The sequence below is a fragment of the Chaetodon trifascialis genome, chromosome 14, assembly GCF_039877785.1.
Source record: "Chaetodon trifascialis isolate fChaTrf1 chromosome 14, fChaTrf1.hap1, whole genome shotgun sequence".
Classification (NCBI taxonomy): Eukaryota; Metazoa; Chordata; class Actinopteri; order Chaetodontiformes; family Chaetodontidae; genus Chaetodon; species Chaetodon trifascialis.
The window spans coordinates 12,764,824-12,778,012 of NC_092069.1; the positions used below are offsets into that span (position 1 = coordinate 12,764,824).

The 13,189-nt window shown below is 42.4% G+C and overlaps 1 protein-coding gene across 1 annotated transcript; it reads left to right on the forward strand.

Moving 5' to 3' along the window:
* The first annotated feature begins 3,103 nt into the window (after positions 1–3,103).
* On the forward strand, positions 3,104–12,465 carry LOC139342329 (thrombospondin-1-like). The gene is made up of 22 exons (XM_070979388.1): positions 3,104–3,255; positions 3,357–3,440; positions 3,767–4,326; positions 4,484–4,562; positions 4,687–4,776; positions 4,886–4,995; positions 5,333–5,458; positions 6,272–6,368; positions 6,487–6,660; positions 6,755–6,931; positions 7,026–7,199; positions 7,288–7,568; positions 7,652–7,870; positions 7,980–8,087; positions 8,521–8,680; positions 8,787–8,905; positions 9,268–9,502; positions 9,662–9,889; positions 9,980–10,251; positions 10,343–10,440; positions 10,539–10,678; positions 10,776–12,465. The coding sequence occupies exons 2-22, from the start codon at positions 3,377–3,379 to the stop codon at positions 10,781–10,783; spliced, it is 3,519 nt and encodes a 1,172-aa protein (XP_070835489.1). The 5' UTR covers positions 3,104–3,255; positions 3,357–3,376; the 3' UTR covers positions 10,784–12,465.
* Positions 12,466–13,189: the final 724 nt, after the last annotated feature.

Here is a 13,189-nt window from a genome sequence, read left to right on the forward strand (position 1 = left end):
GCAAAGTAGCAATTTTAAATACAATGCAGTAATACCATTTAACGTCATCTGATCTTTTCACCCGCCTGCTCAGATGCACGCCATTAGTCATCACTTTGACTGTCTGTGTTGCCATAGAGTTCCTTTCCCTTCCTTCATTGATATTCTGACTATCTGCGTCATTCCTTTGGATTTATTTGACAGTTTGAACTGTATACATGTTGCCAGGTTTAAGCCTCCTTTCATTTTCTCAGTCCATCAACACAGTCAACAGTAACACAGTAACACAGTCTATTGTACGAAGACTTGTTGCTTGGAGGAATAGTTTGACATGTTGTGGAATACACTGATTTGCTTTCTTGTTGCGAGTTAGATGAGAAAATTGACACCCCTTTTATGTCTGTACAGAAAATATAAAGCTAACACCAGGAATCATTTAGCTTAGTACAAAGACTAGAGCCAGAGGAAAACAATAAATACATGCATTAGTTAGCTTTACAGGTGCTTTATGCTAAGCTAAGCTAACCACCTGCTGGCTGTAGCTTCATTTTTACCCAGTTAGCTTAGCTTAGCACAGCAAAGACTAAAGGCAGGAAGTCGCCTACCAGCACCTGTAATGCTGATAATTGATGTATTTGTTTCCAGTGTTTTTGCTAATTAAGATAATTGACTGCTAGCTGTAGCTTAATATTTGCTGTACAGATATGAAAGCAGCATCAGTCGTCTCATCCAATTTTAGGCAATAAAGAAAATATGTGTGTTATTCTGTCAATGTTAAAATATTCTGGAGCATGGCTTATCTGGTGAGGAAAACAAACTAAAGTATATGAAGTAATTATTTTCTGTTAGTATGAGGTGTTTAATCCAGAGCTTATGCAGAAAACAAGAGAAATTCTGCAATTTAACACAAATGAACTCTTCCATCCGCTGACGAGTGAACATAAGCTCCCCCAGTTGAAAATACTCACTAATACACTCAGTGTAAACACTTCCTGTCTATCTATCTATGAGCTGTCTCAGCTCCTCTGTAGTTTTGGCACACTTCATCAGAGTTTGGCAAGTCTCTTCATCTCCAACACCGTCTTGTCAGTTACACCTCCGACACTGTGCGCTCACAGTTACGCCCCCAAGGATGTCCAGTAACACCTGCCTATGATATCTCCAAAAATCTTTCCCAAGAAGCCAGACTCTTATCTCACCTTCATCCCATTTCACAACCTTGAAGCCTTTTTCCAACAGTTTGACCAATGAAGCACCATCACTGCCTTCACTTCCTGAAGGCATATGTTTCACCATGATGAATACTACGTATTGTAAATCCTGTAAGTCACAAATCTCTTACAAAATCACAGGTCCTGTTGTATGTATTCACTGGCTGAAGAACATGTATCCAGATGTTGTGTGTCATCTCAAAGTATTTTTAGACAGTCCCTCTGGTTTATTGTGCAAGTCATCACAGCACGTAGGCATCTCTGTGCGTCCTGGTTTTTCCAGAAGTCTTTCATCTCTGTCACACACGCCCACCGTTTCCTCAGCTTTCCTCTGTATCCACAAATCTGCGAGCTGGTGTGATTCAAAGCATTAGAAAACACTGATTTTTTAATTAAAACAAAAGCCATATCCTTCTTTGGTCAGAGGTGAAGTGAAACAAATCTTTCACGAGGCCTCCATGTTTACTTACTTACGTGGGGGTCAGGGAAAGAAGAGAGAGAGAGGAAGAGGTCATAGGTTAAATGCTTGGCCATAAACTTTAGCATTTTCGGTGTGGTGATGTCATGATTTGGAATCTGTGCACTTCATAACTTCAAAATGCTATTAAATGCACTGTTAATGGTCAAATGGTACTGACAGTGGTGGAAAATAACTACATTTACCCAAGGTATTCAAAATGAATACAAATGGTTGTAACAGGGCGTTTTTTTGCCTCCCTTCTTACCCCATTGATCATTCTACAATCCCGCAGACTTATCTTTGGCTTTATATTAAGTAGTTAAAATTTTACTGAAAATACCTCCGTCGTTTTACCTAAATGGGATTGTAAATGAAGGATTTTTACTTTTAATTTAGTATACTGCTACTTTAACTGAAGTAAGGTATCTGAATATTATTTCCTATATGGGGTCAAATCTGTCTAATAATGAAATGAATAATCAACCCATCATACACACCATTTAAACAAAAGTAAATCATTTTTAGAAGCCCCTGGTTCATGTATTATCTTTGGCTCTTCCTAATCTAACATTAACACATATAGATTTAATGGATATGATATGCAATATACAATTAATTAATTCCTTTTCTCCACAACAGTTTTATTGTTAGTTTCAAAGAAACCATTCTTTGCCATTATTTGGATTCACAAGCTTTCTACCTTTGGCATTCTATTACTTATAATACTGAGATCACAAAGGTATTGTACATAAGTACTTTTACTTAAAAAAAAAAATACTGTCCAGGCTTAAAAACATGCTACTTTTTAAATATTTTAAGAAACCCAGAGACAATTACCCCATCTCCCCTCTCACTCTCTCCCAGACCGCTTCACGCTTCCATTCATTACTCAATGAGTCCCCTGGCGGCCAGACTAGGAACAGCAAAACGAGACACACCGTAAACCAGTGAGTCGGCTGCTGTCTGTCATAAATATGAGCTGAAATTAATACATGAGTGTAACTTATGGGATATTATTTAATATTTTGTATGATTTTTAAACCTACTCATCACTAGTTTTGTATTACCAGTGTAATTCATTGGTCAGCTTATTTTGGATCTCGTTAATCATAAATCTGTATATCTTTAGAATATGACGGTCTTATAAAATCAAGACCCTTGGACGAATAATTAAACTTTTTTCTGACCGGAAACGACCAAGTCTTGGCTCGGGTGCGTGTATGAAATATTTGTCCGGTGATGGAAATTCAGCTCAGGAATGCATTTTTCCCCCTGTGTGTGTGCGTCGCGGATATTGCTCTGACTGGCTGTGAGGTAAGACAACAAGTCCGTCCCTCTCTCGTGCAGCCACGCCATTGGTCAAGACGGCACCTCAGGAATGTCCTTAAACTGTTTAAATAGCACTTGTATCGGTAGGATAAGACAGTAGAATAAGTCCAAGCACCGGAATAAATCCCGGACAGAAGCTCATAGAGACTTTGCAGATATCTACCCAAAACTATCGAGCATCTAAAGGAAGAGCAACGGGATAAATAATCAGAGAAAGCAAGGACTTTTGTCTTTTTTTAAAAAAATCCATTTTCAGACGGACTTTTCATTTTAAAGGTTTGTAGACTGTTCTTATTATTTACCATCATTTATTAAGGACATATTGCAGCCTGGATGTGTCCCTTAATGGCTTTTTTTGTCATTCTTGGTTGAAATAGGGATCACTTGAGACTTCAACATGATGCTGTGTGGCATCTTTTTGCTGCTGATGCTTTGGAGTTGTGAAGGTGCAAGATTGGCAGGTAAGAATGGAAAATATATGTTTATAGTCTTTGAAAAAGTTGTGAAAACTTTATAACCTGATCCATACTTGAGGCAATAATTCATGTAGGGACTTTAACTGTAAATGTGGCTTTCAAGTTATAATGTGCTCATTTAACTGTCTTTATTATTTAGTGAAAAGAGTTATATTCTTGGAATATGTTCCTGCTACAGGCTATTTTTATAGTTTTCGTGAATATATTATAGTTCATTACTTTTGGGGTTTCTTTGTTTTTATGCTTTTTCATGCACACTGTCATTATGTGAGAAAAAAACTGAACAATGCTCTTGTTTTCTCTGACCACAGAGAGTCGGGATGATAACAGTGTGTATGACTTATTTGACCTTGCACGGGTAAACAAAAGAAACAACGGAGTGAGTCTGGTCAAAGGTGCAGATCCCTACAGCCCAGCATACAAGGTCCTGAATGCAGACCTGATCCCCCCAGTCCCCGACAGCTCCCTCAGGGACCTCCTCGACTCCATCCAGGCTGAGAGGGGCTTCCTCCTTCTGGTCAATCTGAAGCAGTTCAAGAAAACCAGGGGCAGCATTTTGACCATTGAGAAGAATGACGGATCTGGACCTGTTTTTGAGATCATTTCCAACGGGAAGGCAAACACTCTGGATGTGGTCTTCTCCACCATGAACCAGCAGCAGGTTGTGTCCATCGAGGATGCAGATTTGGCCACTGGACACTGGAAGAACATCACACTGTTCATTCAGGATGACAGAGTGCAGCTTTTTGTCGGCTGTGAAGAGATCAATGTGTCAGAGATGGATTTGCCCATCCAGAAAGTGCTGTACCAGGAGGTGGCTGACATAGCCAGGCTCAGGATTGGAAAGGGTGCTGTGAGAGACAGATTTATGGTAAGCTCTATAGTATTTTAGCTCAGATGAATGCCAATTATTGCCTCATGATGAAAATTATTATATATCGCACACTATTTTAAGAATAATAATTGATGTAAGAAAATAAATTTTAATACATTGAAGTGTCTCTTAACTGGAATTTATTGTTTTTCAGGGAGTGCTTCAAAATGTGCGCTTTGTCTTTGGGACCACACTTGATGCCATACTGAGAAATAAAGGATGTCAGAGTGGGGGTAAGTCTGAGAAGTTATAAATTGGCCTGAACTGAGTGGATCTTGTGTTTAAAGGCACAAACTGACCACATTGTTCTCCACTGAACAGAAATTCAATTGTCTTCTCCCCTCTCACCCCTTGCAGCTACCTTAACTGATGTCATGACCTTGGACAACCCAGTCAATGGCTCCAGCCCTGCCATTAGGACTGATTACACCGGCCACAAAGCCAAAGGTGAGACCTCTCCCCCCCAAAGACACAAAGTGTGTGTCTTTGTTACACTGACCAGTTGTAAACTTTGAGAGGTGAGCTAATTTATTGGATTCTTCCCTCCTATGTTCAGACCTGCAGTCTGTCTGTGGCTTCTCTTGTGAGGAGATCGCCAGCATGTTTAAGGAGCTCAAGGGACTCGGTGTGGTTGTTAAACAGCTGTCAAATGAGCTCCGCAAAGTGGTAAGCTCCAAAGGCCATCAGGGTCTGCTCTTTGTCATCATTCACTCCCTCTTTTCCTCTCCTCTCCATCTTTCCGTCTGCTTCCAGTTAATGCATTCCCAGTGCGTAGCCACTTGTCGCTGTAATGGCAGTCCCTGGCCAAGTTCTTAATGAGACCCATGTGAATACACAAATATGTTTGGCTGTCTGTTGCATTTGCACTGCTTCGCTAGACTCAAGCAATGTCTTAATCACGGTGTCGGTCAGTGATTCATTTGTATTGGAACTTTGGCAAAGTGAAAGTTTTCCATCCTCCATCCTGAGCAACCCCTTTCTCTCTCTCTCTCTTTTCCCCCAGTCTGAGGACAGCACTCTGCTGAAAAATCAAATGAACATCCACACTGGTATTTGCATCCACAACGGCATCGTGTACAAAGACAAAGATGAATGGACCGTGGATGGCTGCACTGAGTGCACCTGCCAGGTAAGTGTCATCACACCTACTGGAATGCAACCATTAAGCAAGTTAGGAATCAGCTGAGGACAGATATTGCTGTGTTTCCTGTATCCCTGCTGTAATGAAGTGATAATAGTGTTTACGTTAGTGCCTCCCTTCACAATCACAGCACTTCTGTCTGAAAGCCATCAACACTTCTTTTCAACTATCAACAAAGCAGCATGGGGCCTTTTCCCCGGAGCAACATCTAGTGAAGGTTGCTCATGTGCTCTGTAGGCATTAGTGGGAGAGTGTTACTGAGGATTATGTCGTCTATCAACACAGCAGGAGTGTCATGTCCCTGATAAAGATCACTCCATTGTGAAATATAGCAATTAGGCTTGGAACAGTACCAGTAGGCAGTCAACCAGTCAGCTCACTCATTATCCATCCATCCATTATCTATACCGCCTATCCCTTTCGGGGTTGCGGGGGGCTGGAGCCTATCCCAGCTACAATGGGCGAGAGGCGGGGTACACCCTGAACCGGTCGCCAGCCGATTGCAGGGCCACATGCAAAGACAGACAAACATTCACACTCACACTCACACCTACGGACAATTTTTAGAGTCATCAATTAACCTAATGAGCATGTTTTTGGTCTGTGGGAGGAAGCCGGAGTACCCGGAGAGAACCCACGCATGCACGGGAAGAACATGCAAACTTCACACAGAAAGGCCCCGCCTGACCCGGGGATCGAACCGGCAACCTCCTTGCTGTGAGGCACGCGCACTACCTGCTGCGCCACCGTGCAGCCCCTCACTCATTATTCTTGTACTAATTCAGCTGTTCCTCTATCCAGAACTCTGCTACTGTGTGTCGCAAAATCTCCTGCCCTCTGATCCCATGTGCTAATGCCACCGTGCCCGACGGAGAGTGCTGCCCTCGCTGTGGAACACGTAAGCTTCTTTTTCAGTCTGCTCCACCTTTCATAACTGTCACCTGATTTTTTTTCTTTCTTTCTTAATATCTTTCCCCCAAGGTAATGGTCCCCATACTTTGTCTGTCCCCCTACAGTGAGCGACTATGTAGAAGATGGCTGGTCTCCCTGGTCTGAATGGACACATTGTTCGGTGACTTGTGGTCGAGGCATCCAGCAGCGTGGACGTTCCTGTGACCGCATCAACAGCAACTGTGAGGGCACCTCTGTCCAGACCCGTGACTGCTACCCGCAGGAATGCGACAAACGCTGTAAGTCACTCAGCATGCTTAACACAGCCATTGTGATAATAAATATTGTCAGTTTGAGAGCATGATTAATTAAATGTGTATGTGTTGCTCACAGTCAAACAGGATGGTGGTTGGAGTCACTGGTCTCCCTGGTCTTCATGCTCTGTGACCTGTGGTGAGGGGGTGATCACCCGCATACGCCTCTGCAACTCCCCCACACCCCAGATGGGTGGCATGGACTGCCAGGGAGAAGGACGTCAAACCGAAATCTGCCAAAAGTCGCCTTGTCCTAGTGAGTTGAATTTCAGCAGCAAAGTATATACAGTGTGTTGGAGTGAATGAATTCAGGGGAACATGCTGAATGTTGTTTTTATGATACTCTTTAGTCAATGGAGGTTGGGGACCTTGGTCACCATGGGACACCTGCACAGTAACCTGTGGTGGAGGATTCCAGAGCCGCAAACGTCTCTGCTCTGATCCTGTCCCTAAATATGGAGGAATGGATTGTGTTGGTGATGGTACCATGTCTCAAGAGTGCAACAAACAGGACTGCCCTATTGGTAAGCATTTAAGATTAAACAAATATTAAAGAAACAAATAATTTCTCACAATAGATTACCCTTATAAAGAATCAATTCTTTTTTGCAGATGGTTGTCTCTCCAGTCCATGCTTCCCTGGCACAAAGTGCACCAGCTTCCCTGATGGCTCCTTCAGGTGTGGCAAGTGTCCACTTGGCTACACTGGGAACGGCATCACCTGCAAAGACATTGATGAGTGTAAAGCGGTCCCTGATGCCTGCCATACACATAATGGAGTCCATCGCTGTGAGAACACTGAACCAGGTTACAACTGTTTGCCCTGCCCTGCACGTTTCTCTGGTCCTCAACCCTTTGGAAGAGGAGTGGAACAGGCAACTGCTAAAAAACAGGTTTGAGTTATTACTTGCTCACTATGTTTGTGGCTAGTAGGCTAGCTCCTTGCATTTTCTTTAATTCCCTGTAATTTTTTTAGGTTTGCAAACCCCGTAACCCTTGCCAGGATGGTAGCCACGACTGCCATAAAAATGCAAACTGCATATACTTGGGTGTCTTCTCCGAGTCCATGTTCCGCTGTGAGTGCAAGCCAGGATATGCTGGAAATGGCCGTATTTGTGGAGAGGACAGTGATCTAGACGGATGGCCCAACAATGACCTGATGTGTGTGGAGAATGCCACCTATCACTGCAAAAAGGTAGCCAGACCCCACATGAACAGAACAGAAAAAAGGCCATTATTCTAACCCATCTGCACTCTATTATTGTGATGATTGTCTCCATAACCACTCCTTTGTTCCTTTATAGGATAACTGCCCCAACCTTCCCAACTCTGGCCAGGAAGATCACGACAAAGATGGTCTGGGTGATGAATGTGACCATGATGATGACAATGATGGGATCCCCGATGATAGGGTGAGTCATCACAGCAGCTTATTTTAGCCCCAAACTGTGCTTTCCTCAGAGACCAGACACAGCAATCAGCAGTAGCCCTCCTTCCTTTGGGCAATAGGAATGTAAAGTCTCTGTGTTTGTGTGCTTTCACCAGAGAGTTAAAGTGGAAAGCAAGTAGCATAGGAATAGTGTAATATATTTTCAGTATACAGCCAGAATTGAGGGTGAGGTGGCTTGCTGCCCATAATTCTTAGTGTGGATTTGGAAAGTTGGGCAAGAAAAATGCTGTGGTAAAAATTACCAACTCGCTCGCAGTGGAATATCACATTCCAGCAAAAGTGAGAGAAAAATGAAACATTGAAAAACAGAGTTATGTTCCTATAAATATAGTTTCTTTGACAAATGACCCATTTTAGAAATGTAATTGAGATTCTGATATTTCTCCATAAATTAGGACAACTGCCCCAGAGTGTACAACCCAGCCCAGTATGATGCAGACAGAGATGATGTTGGCGACAGCTGTGACAACTGTGTGTTTGAGGCTAACACTGACCAAACTGACACTGACAACAATGGGGAGGGTGATGCCTGTGCTGTTGACATCGATGGGGATGGTAAGTGAGTCCTCCAAATTCCATCTGAGGTATCTTTGATGCCTTTGATTAGCCATTGCATGTGTGCAGTCCTGAAGGCTAAGATAAGTCTGTTTTGACTCAATAGGTGTTCTAAATGAGAACGACAATTGCCCATATGTTTACAACGTGGACCAGAGAGATACTGACAGGGACGGAGTGGGAGACCATTGTGACAATTGCCCTCTGGAGCACAACCCTGATCAGGTAACATCAGATCTTTCAATTACAAGCCATCCTGGTAACACAGCTTGATCTGTCATGTAACTATGCAGAATTTCCCACAAATTGCACCTGCTTTAATGAAAGAGAGGAATGTGACAGGTTTGACAAATCATCCCTCCTTTGGAACAAATATGTACAAGGACACTGAACACTTGTCTGAGGGGACATTGCCTGCATGCCTGAAAACAAGGGGCTACATTTAATTCACATCCTGAGTAGCACCTCTCATACTGAGGCTGGTGAAAAACAGTGAAGGGAGTTATTTGAAGTGAGGACAAGAGTCTTATAGTGTGTGAGTAGGTCTTTGGGAAATCTCATCATAAAGGAATTCTGTTCTCCTACAGATTGACTCTGACTCAGATCGCATAGGAGACAAGTGCGACAACAACCAGGACATTGATGAGGACGGTCACCAGAACAACTTGGACAACTGCCCCTACATACCCAACGCCAACCAGGCAGACCACGACAAGGATGGCAAGGGTGACGCCTGCGACCATGATGATGACAATGACGGCATTCCTGATGACAAAGACAACTGCAGGCTGGCCTTTAACCCAGATCAGGTGGACTCTGATGGTGAGTTGACCTCTTAGCATTGTGTCATATGTGGTCTTCTGAAACACTGATGCCTTTTACCAGACAAATACAGAGTGTTTCAGTTAATTGGAAATCCTTTTCTAGCTTTGTACTGTAGTTTCCAACTTTGTGATTTCCATTTCCATATTTTCCTCTCAGGGGATGGCCGTGGCGATGTGTGCAAAGATGATTTTGACCAAGACAATGTTCTGGACATCTATGATGTGTGCCCGGAGAACTTTGCCATCAGTGAAACAGACTTCCGTCGATTCCAAATGGTTCCTCTGGACCCCAAGGGCACCTCCCAGATTGACCCCAACTGGGTGGTCCGGCATCAGGGCAAGGAGTTGGTGCAGACTGTCAACTGTGACCCTGGCATTGCTGTTGGTACGTAATAAACAGAGAGGCATCTTGCTGCAAGTACATGGACACAAAGTAGCAGCATAGGGATTCTAACCCATCTTTTATCTTTATCAGGTTATGATGAGTTCAGCGCAGTGGATTTCAGTGGAACGTTCTTCATCAACACAGACAGAGATGACGACTACGCTGGCTTTGTGTTTGGCTATCAGTCCAGCTCACGCTTCTACACAGTGATGTGGAAACAGATTACACAAACCTATTGGTCGCACACACCCACAAGAGCTCAAGGATACTCCGGCCTGTCAATCAAAGTGGTCAACTCTACCACTGGGCCTGGTGAGCACCTGAGGAATGCCCTGTGGCACACCGGAGACACCCCAGGACAGGTGAGAGCAGCTTCATTAACTCAGGGCTTGAGACATAATTTAATACGTTGACATTTTCCTCATTTTAACCATTGCAATTCATCCTTTTCAGGTGCGCACTCTGTGGCACGACCCCAAGAACATTGGCTGGAAGGATTTCACTGCCTACAGATGGCATCTGACCCACAGACCTAAGACTGGACTCATTAGGTTAGTTAAAAAGAAGCATGCCATTTCATTCAATTACATATCTGCATAATTTGTATCAAAATGGTAATGAGCTCATGTGATTACATTTCCTTTTATAGAGTGGTCATGTATGAAGGCAAGAGAATCATGGCCGATTCTGGAAACATCTATGACAAGACGTACGCTGGTGGGCGACTAGGCTTGTACGTCTTTTCTCAGGAGATGGTTTACTTCTCAGACCTCAAATACGAATGCAGAGGTAAGCACATAAGTGATGGTTTGATATTTTAAAAAGCGTAGTTTTGTCACCTTAGACTTGATTTGTAACACATTTTTCTTTCTGTAATTCCTTTCAGATTCATAATTGGACAACAGAGCCTTCAAAACAGAATCGGTCTGCAGTACAAATATATGATATGAGACCTGGATCGATATCTCTTTAACTTTTTCATTTGAGAAATGCACATTGGAGGAATAACGAGCGAGTGAGCTAGTGTGAGGTAAACTGACCTCAGGACTTTAAGCCAAATGAAAGTTCAATGATGATTCTGCACCACTGCACCAAACTCAAATTGTGAGCGCAGCTCTGCTGAGAAGAAATTGGCCCTCTCACTTTGTTGCTCTGATCTGCATTGAAGGGGGGGGGGGGGCACATTTTATTGCTTTGCACACCTGAACTGTTGTAGGTTGGCGGTATTCCTCTGTGGATGAGGGACCAAAGGGAAGAGTGTTCCATATTTTTAATTATTATTTTAATTATTTTTTAGCATAATTTACATCTGCTGTGGACTCAAAGATCGTTGTGTCAGTATGAAGAAAGCAGTGGGAGAACGTACTTAGGCCGGGGTAAATATGCCTCTTGAAGGAACTGTTGAGGGACCATGGACAGTATGGACTGAGTGTTACTATCAAAGAGAGTGAATGTTGTTTGTGTGTTTGTGCATGTGTGCCACCCAACAAGCATAGTTGTGAAGACAACCACGTCAGTTTTTTAGATTGATTTCTCACCCCACTTTCATGCAGATCCGTTTATACGAGGTCTTGTATTTAGCCCAGGCTTAGGGCTGGCCCAAAACATTTGTCTTCTCAGGAAAGAGCACTAGAGGAAAAAAGGAGTGCACAAAATTCAGGACAGCACAGGGCCCCAAAGCAAGCGCACTGAACACTGCTTTGGAACAGTAATTATTAGTAAATGTTACGCTAATATCTCTAATCTTTACTGACAGTGTCAAGGGACGTAAACAGCAAGGGCCAGTCTATTTCCTGTCACGAGTAAACCATTGTAGGTATAGCTTTTTGTATTCACTTATTCATCATAGAGGTTTCAGTTCTTGCTCATCTCTGCATCTTGCCATCTTAAAATGTTGTCAGCAACCTATATCAATTCACTCAATCAATATCTGCTAATGGCAAGAAAAGACATTACATTTGACCAAAACAGTCAAAAGGTAGAAGATAGGCATCACTTATAGTATCTCTAAATATTCTGCTTCTGCACAGTGTGCATGACTGGTGTGCCTGAGCTTGTGTGTTCATTTCTGACAAGGGAAAATCAAAGGAAACCCTTTTTGTACAAATATTACCTCATTAATTCTTTTTGTATTGAGGCCAGCAATACACAAGAATCACTTGTCTTAGCAACAGAGTATAAATTGGTTGGCTTTTTTTTTTTTTTGCAAGACTTTAGTATCATTTATATGCTGTATATAAGATATTTTTGTAGCGAAAGAAGCCCAAACAGGAACGTAAAGGATTAAAGAAATGTTGTCTTGACTATGTTGTGCTATATGTATTTCCTGTGCATTTTTGATAAATTATTATGTGTTGTATGTTGAGGTTATTTCATTGTGTAGATATATGCTATTTAAATAATTTATCTAGAAGCGTAGCCTCATATGGAAGCGTTTCTGTCTGTATAAACTTATTTGCACACTGACATGAGGATGTCTTTGATATTTTGTTTTTTGTAAGTGTCTTTTTTAATTATTAGTGAAGCTTTTCTATAAACTTTGTACTATAGTTTTTACCCAAAGTGCTGTTTATACTCCTGGTATTTTGTAATGTCAAATGAACAATAAACTTTAAGGAAAGAGTACTTGGTCGGTTGGTGTCTTTTTCAAGCAAACAGTTACCTAGACAGCTGAACAGCTCAAGACCTAAACTTCTTTCTCAATGATTTCTGACATCATATCTCCTTAAACTGAGGTCTTCTTCCAAGAAAAGCAAAGGGAGTTGAGCCATGCTGTGTCAAGTGACTGGAATCCATTAGGTGAGTCTAGTGAAGCCTTGGAGAAAGGGAGTATCCTTTGGAGTCAACAGCAGGAAAACTCAACATGAAGTATAACCCACTTAAATAGCACATCCATACAGATCTGATTACACATTACAAAGGCATCTCCTTACACCTTCTTCATGTGAGAGGCAGACTTAGAAAGGAATTTTGCACTGGACTAGGGAAGTGAACTGCAGTTATGGCTGTGGTCCACTCTTGCCAGTGAGAATGTGCATTGAAATGCCACAGTTTTCATAAAAATGTCTCAATAAAACTTGTCAAAGTAGATGAAGTATCCATACACTCGGTCTGGGTCTGACTGTTATGCAGTAAGACCCTGCACCAGTATATCATCAGCGAACAGTTCAGTCTGCTAATTGAGATATTTCACAGGGCCACAAAGAACTGTAATCTAAGGCACCAGTGAGGGTCATGCCAGAAAACCCAGACAGTCTCAGTGTGCCGCAGGTCTCTTTACATTAGAAATGACCTCATTCT

What these genes read in the sequence shown, in the direction of transcription:
- LOC139342329 (XM_070979388.1), top strand. Translation starts at nt 3,377, where the DNA reads ATGATGCTGTGTGGCATCTTTTTGCTGCTGATGCTTTGGAGTTGTGAA. An exon ending in CCAAAAGTCGCCTTGTCCTA is followed by an intron (nt 6,932 to 7,025) that starts GTGAGTTGAATT and finishes GATACTCTTTAG; the next exon opens with TCAATGGAGGTTGGGGACCT. An exon ending in CAAACAGGACTGCCCTATTG is followed by an intron (nt 7,200 to 7,287) that starts GTAAGCATTTAA and finishes TCTTTTTTGCAG; the next exon opens with ATGGTTGTCTCTCCAGTCCA.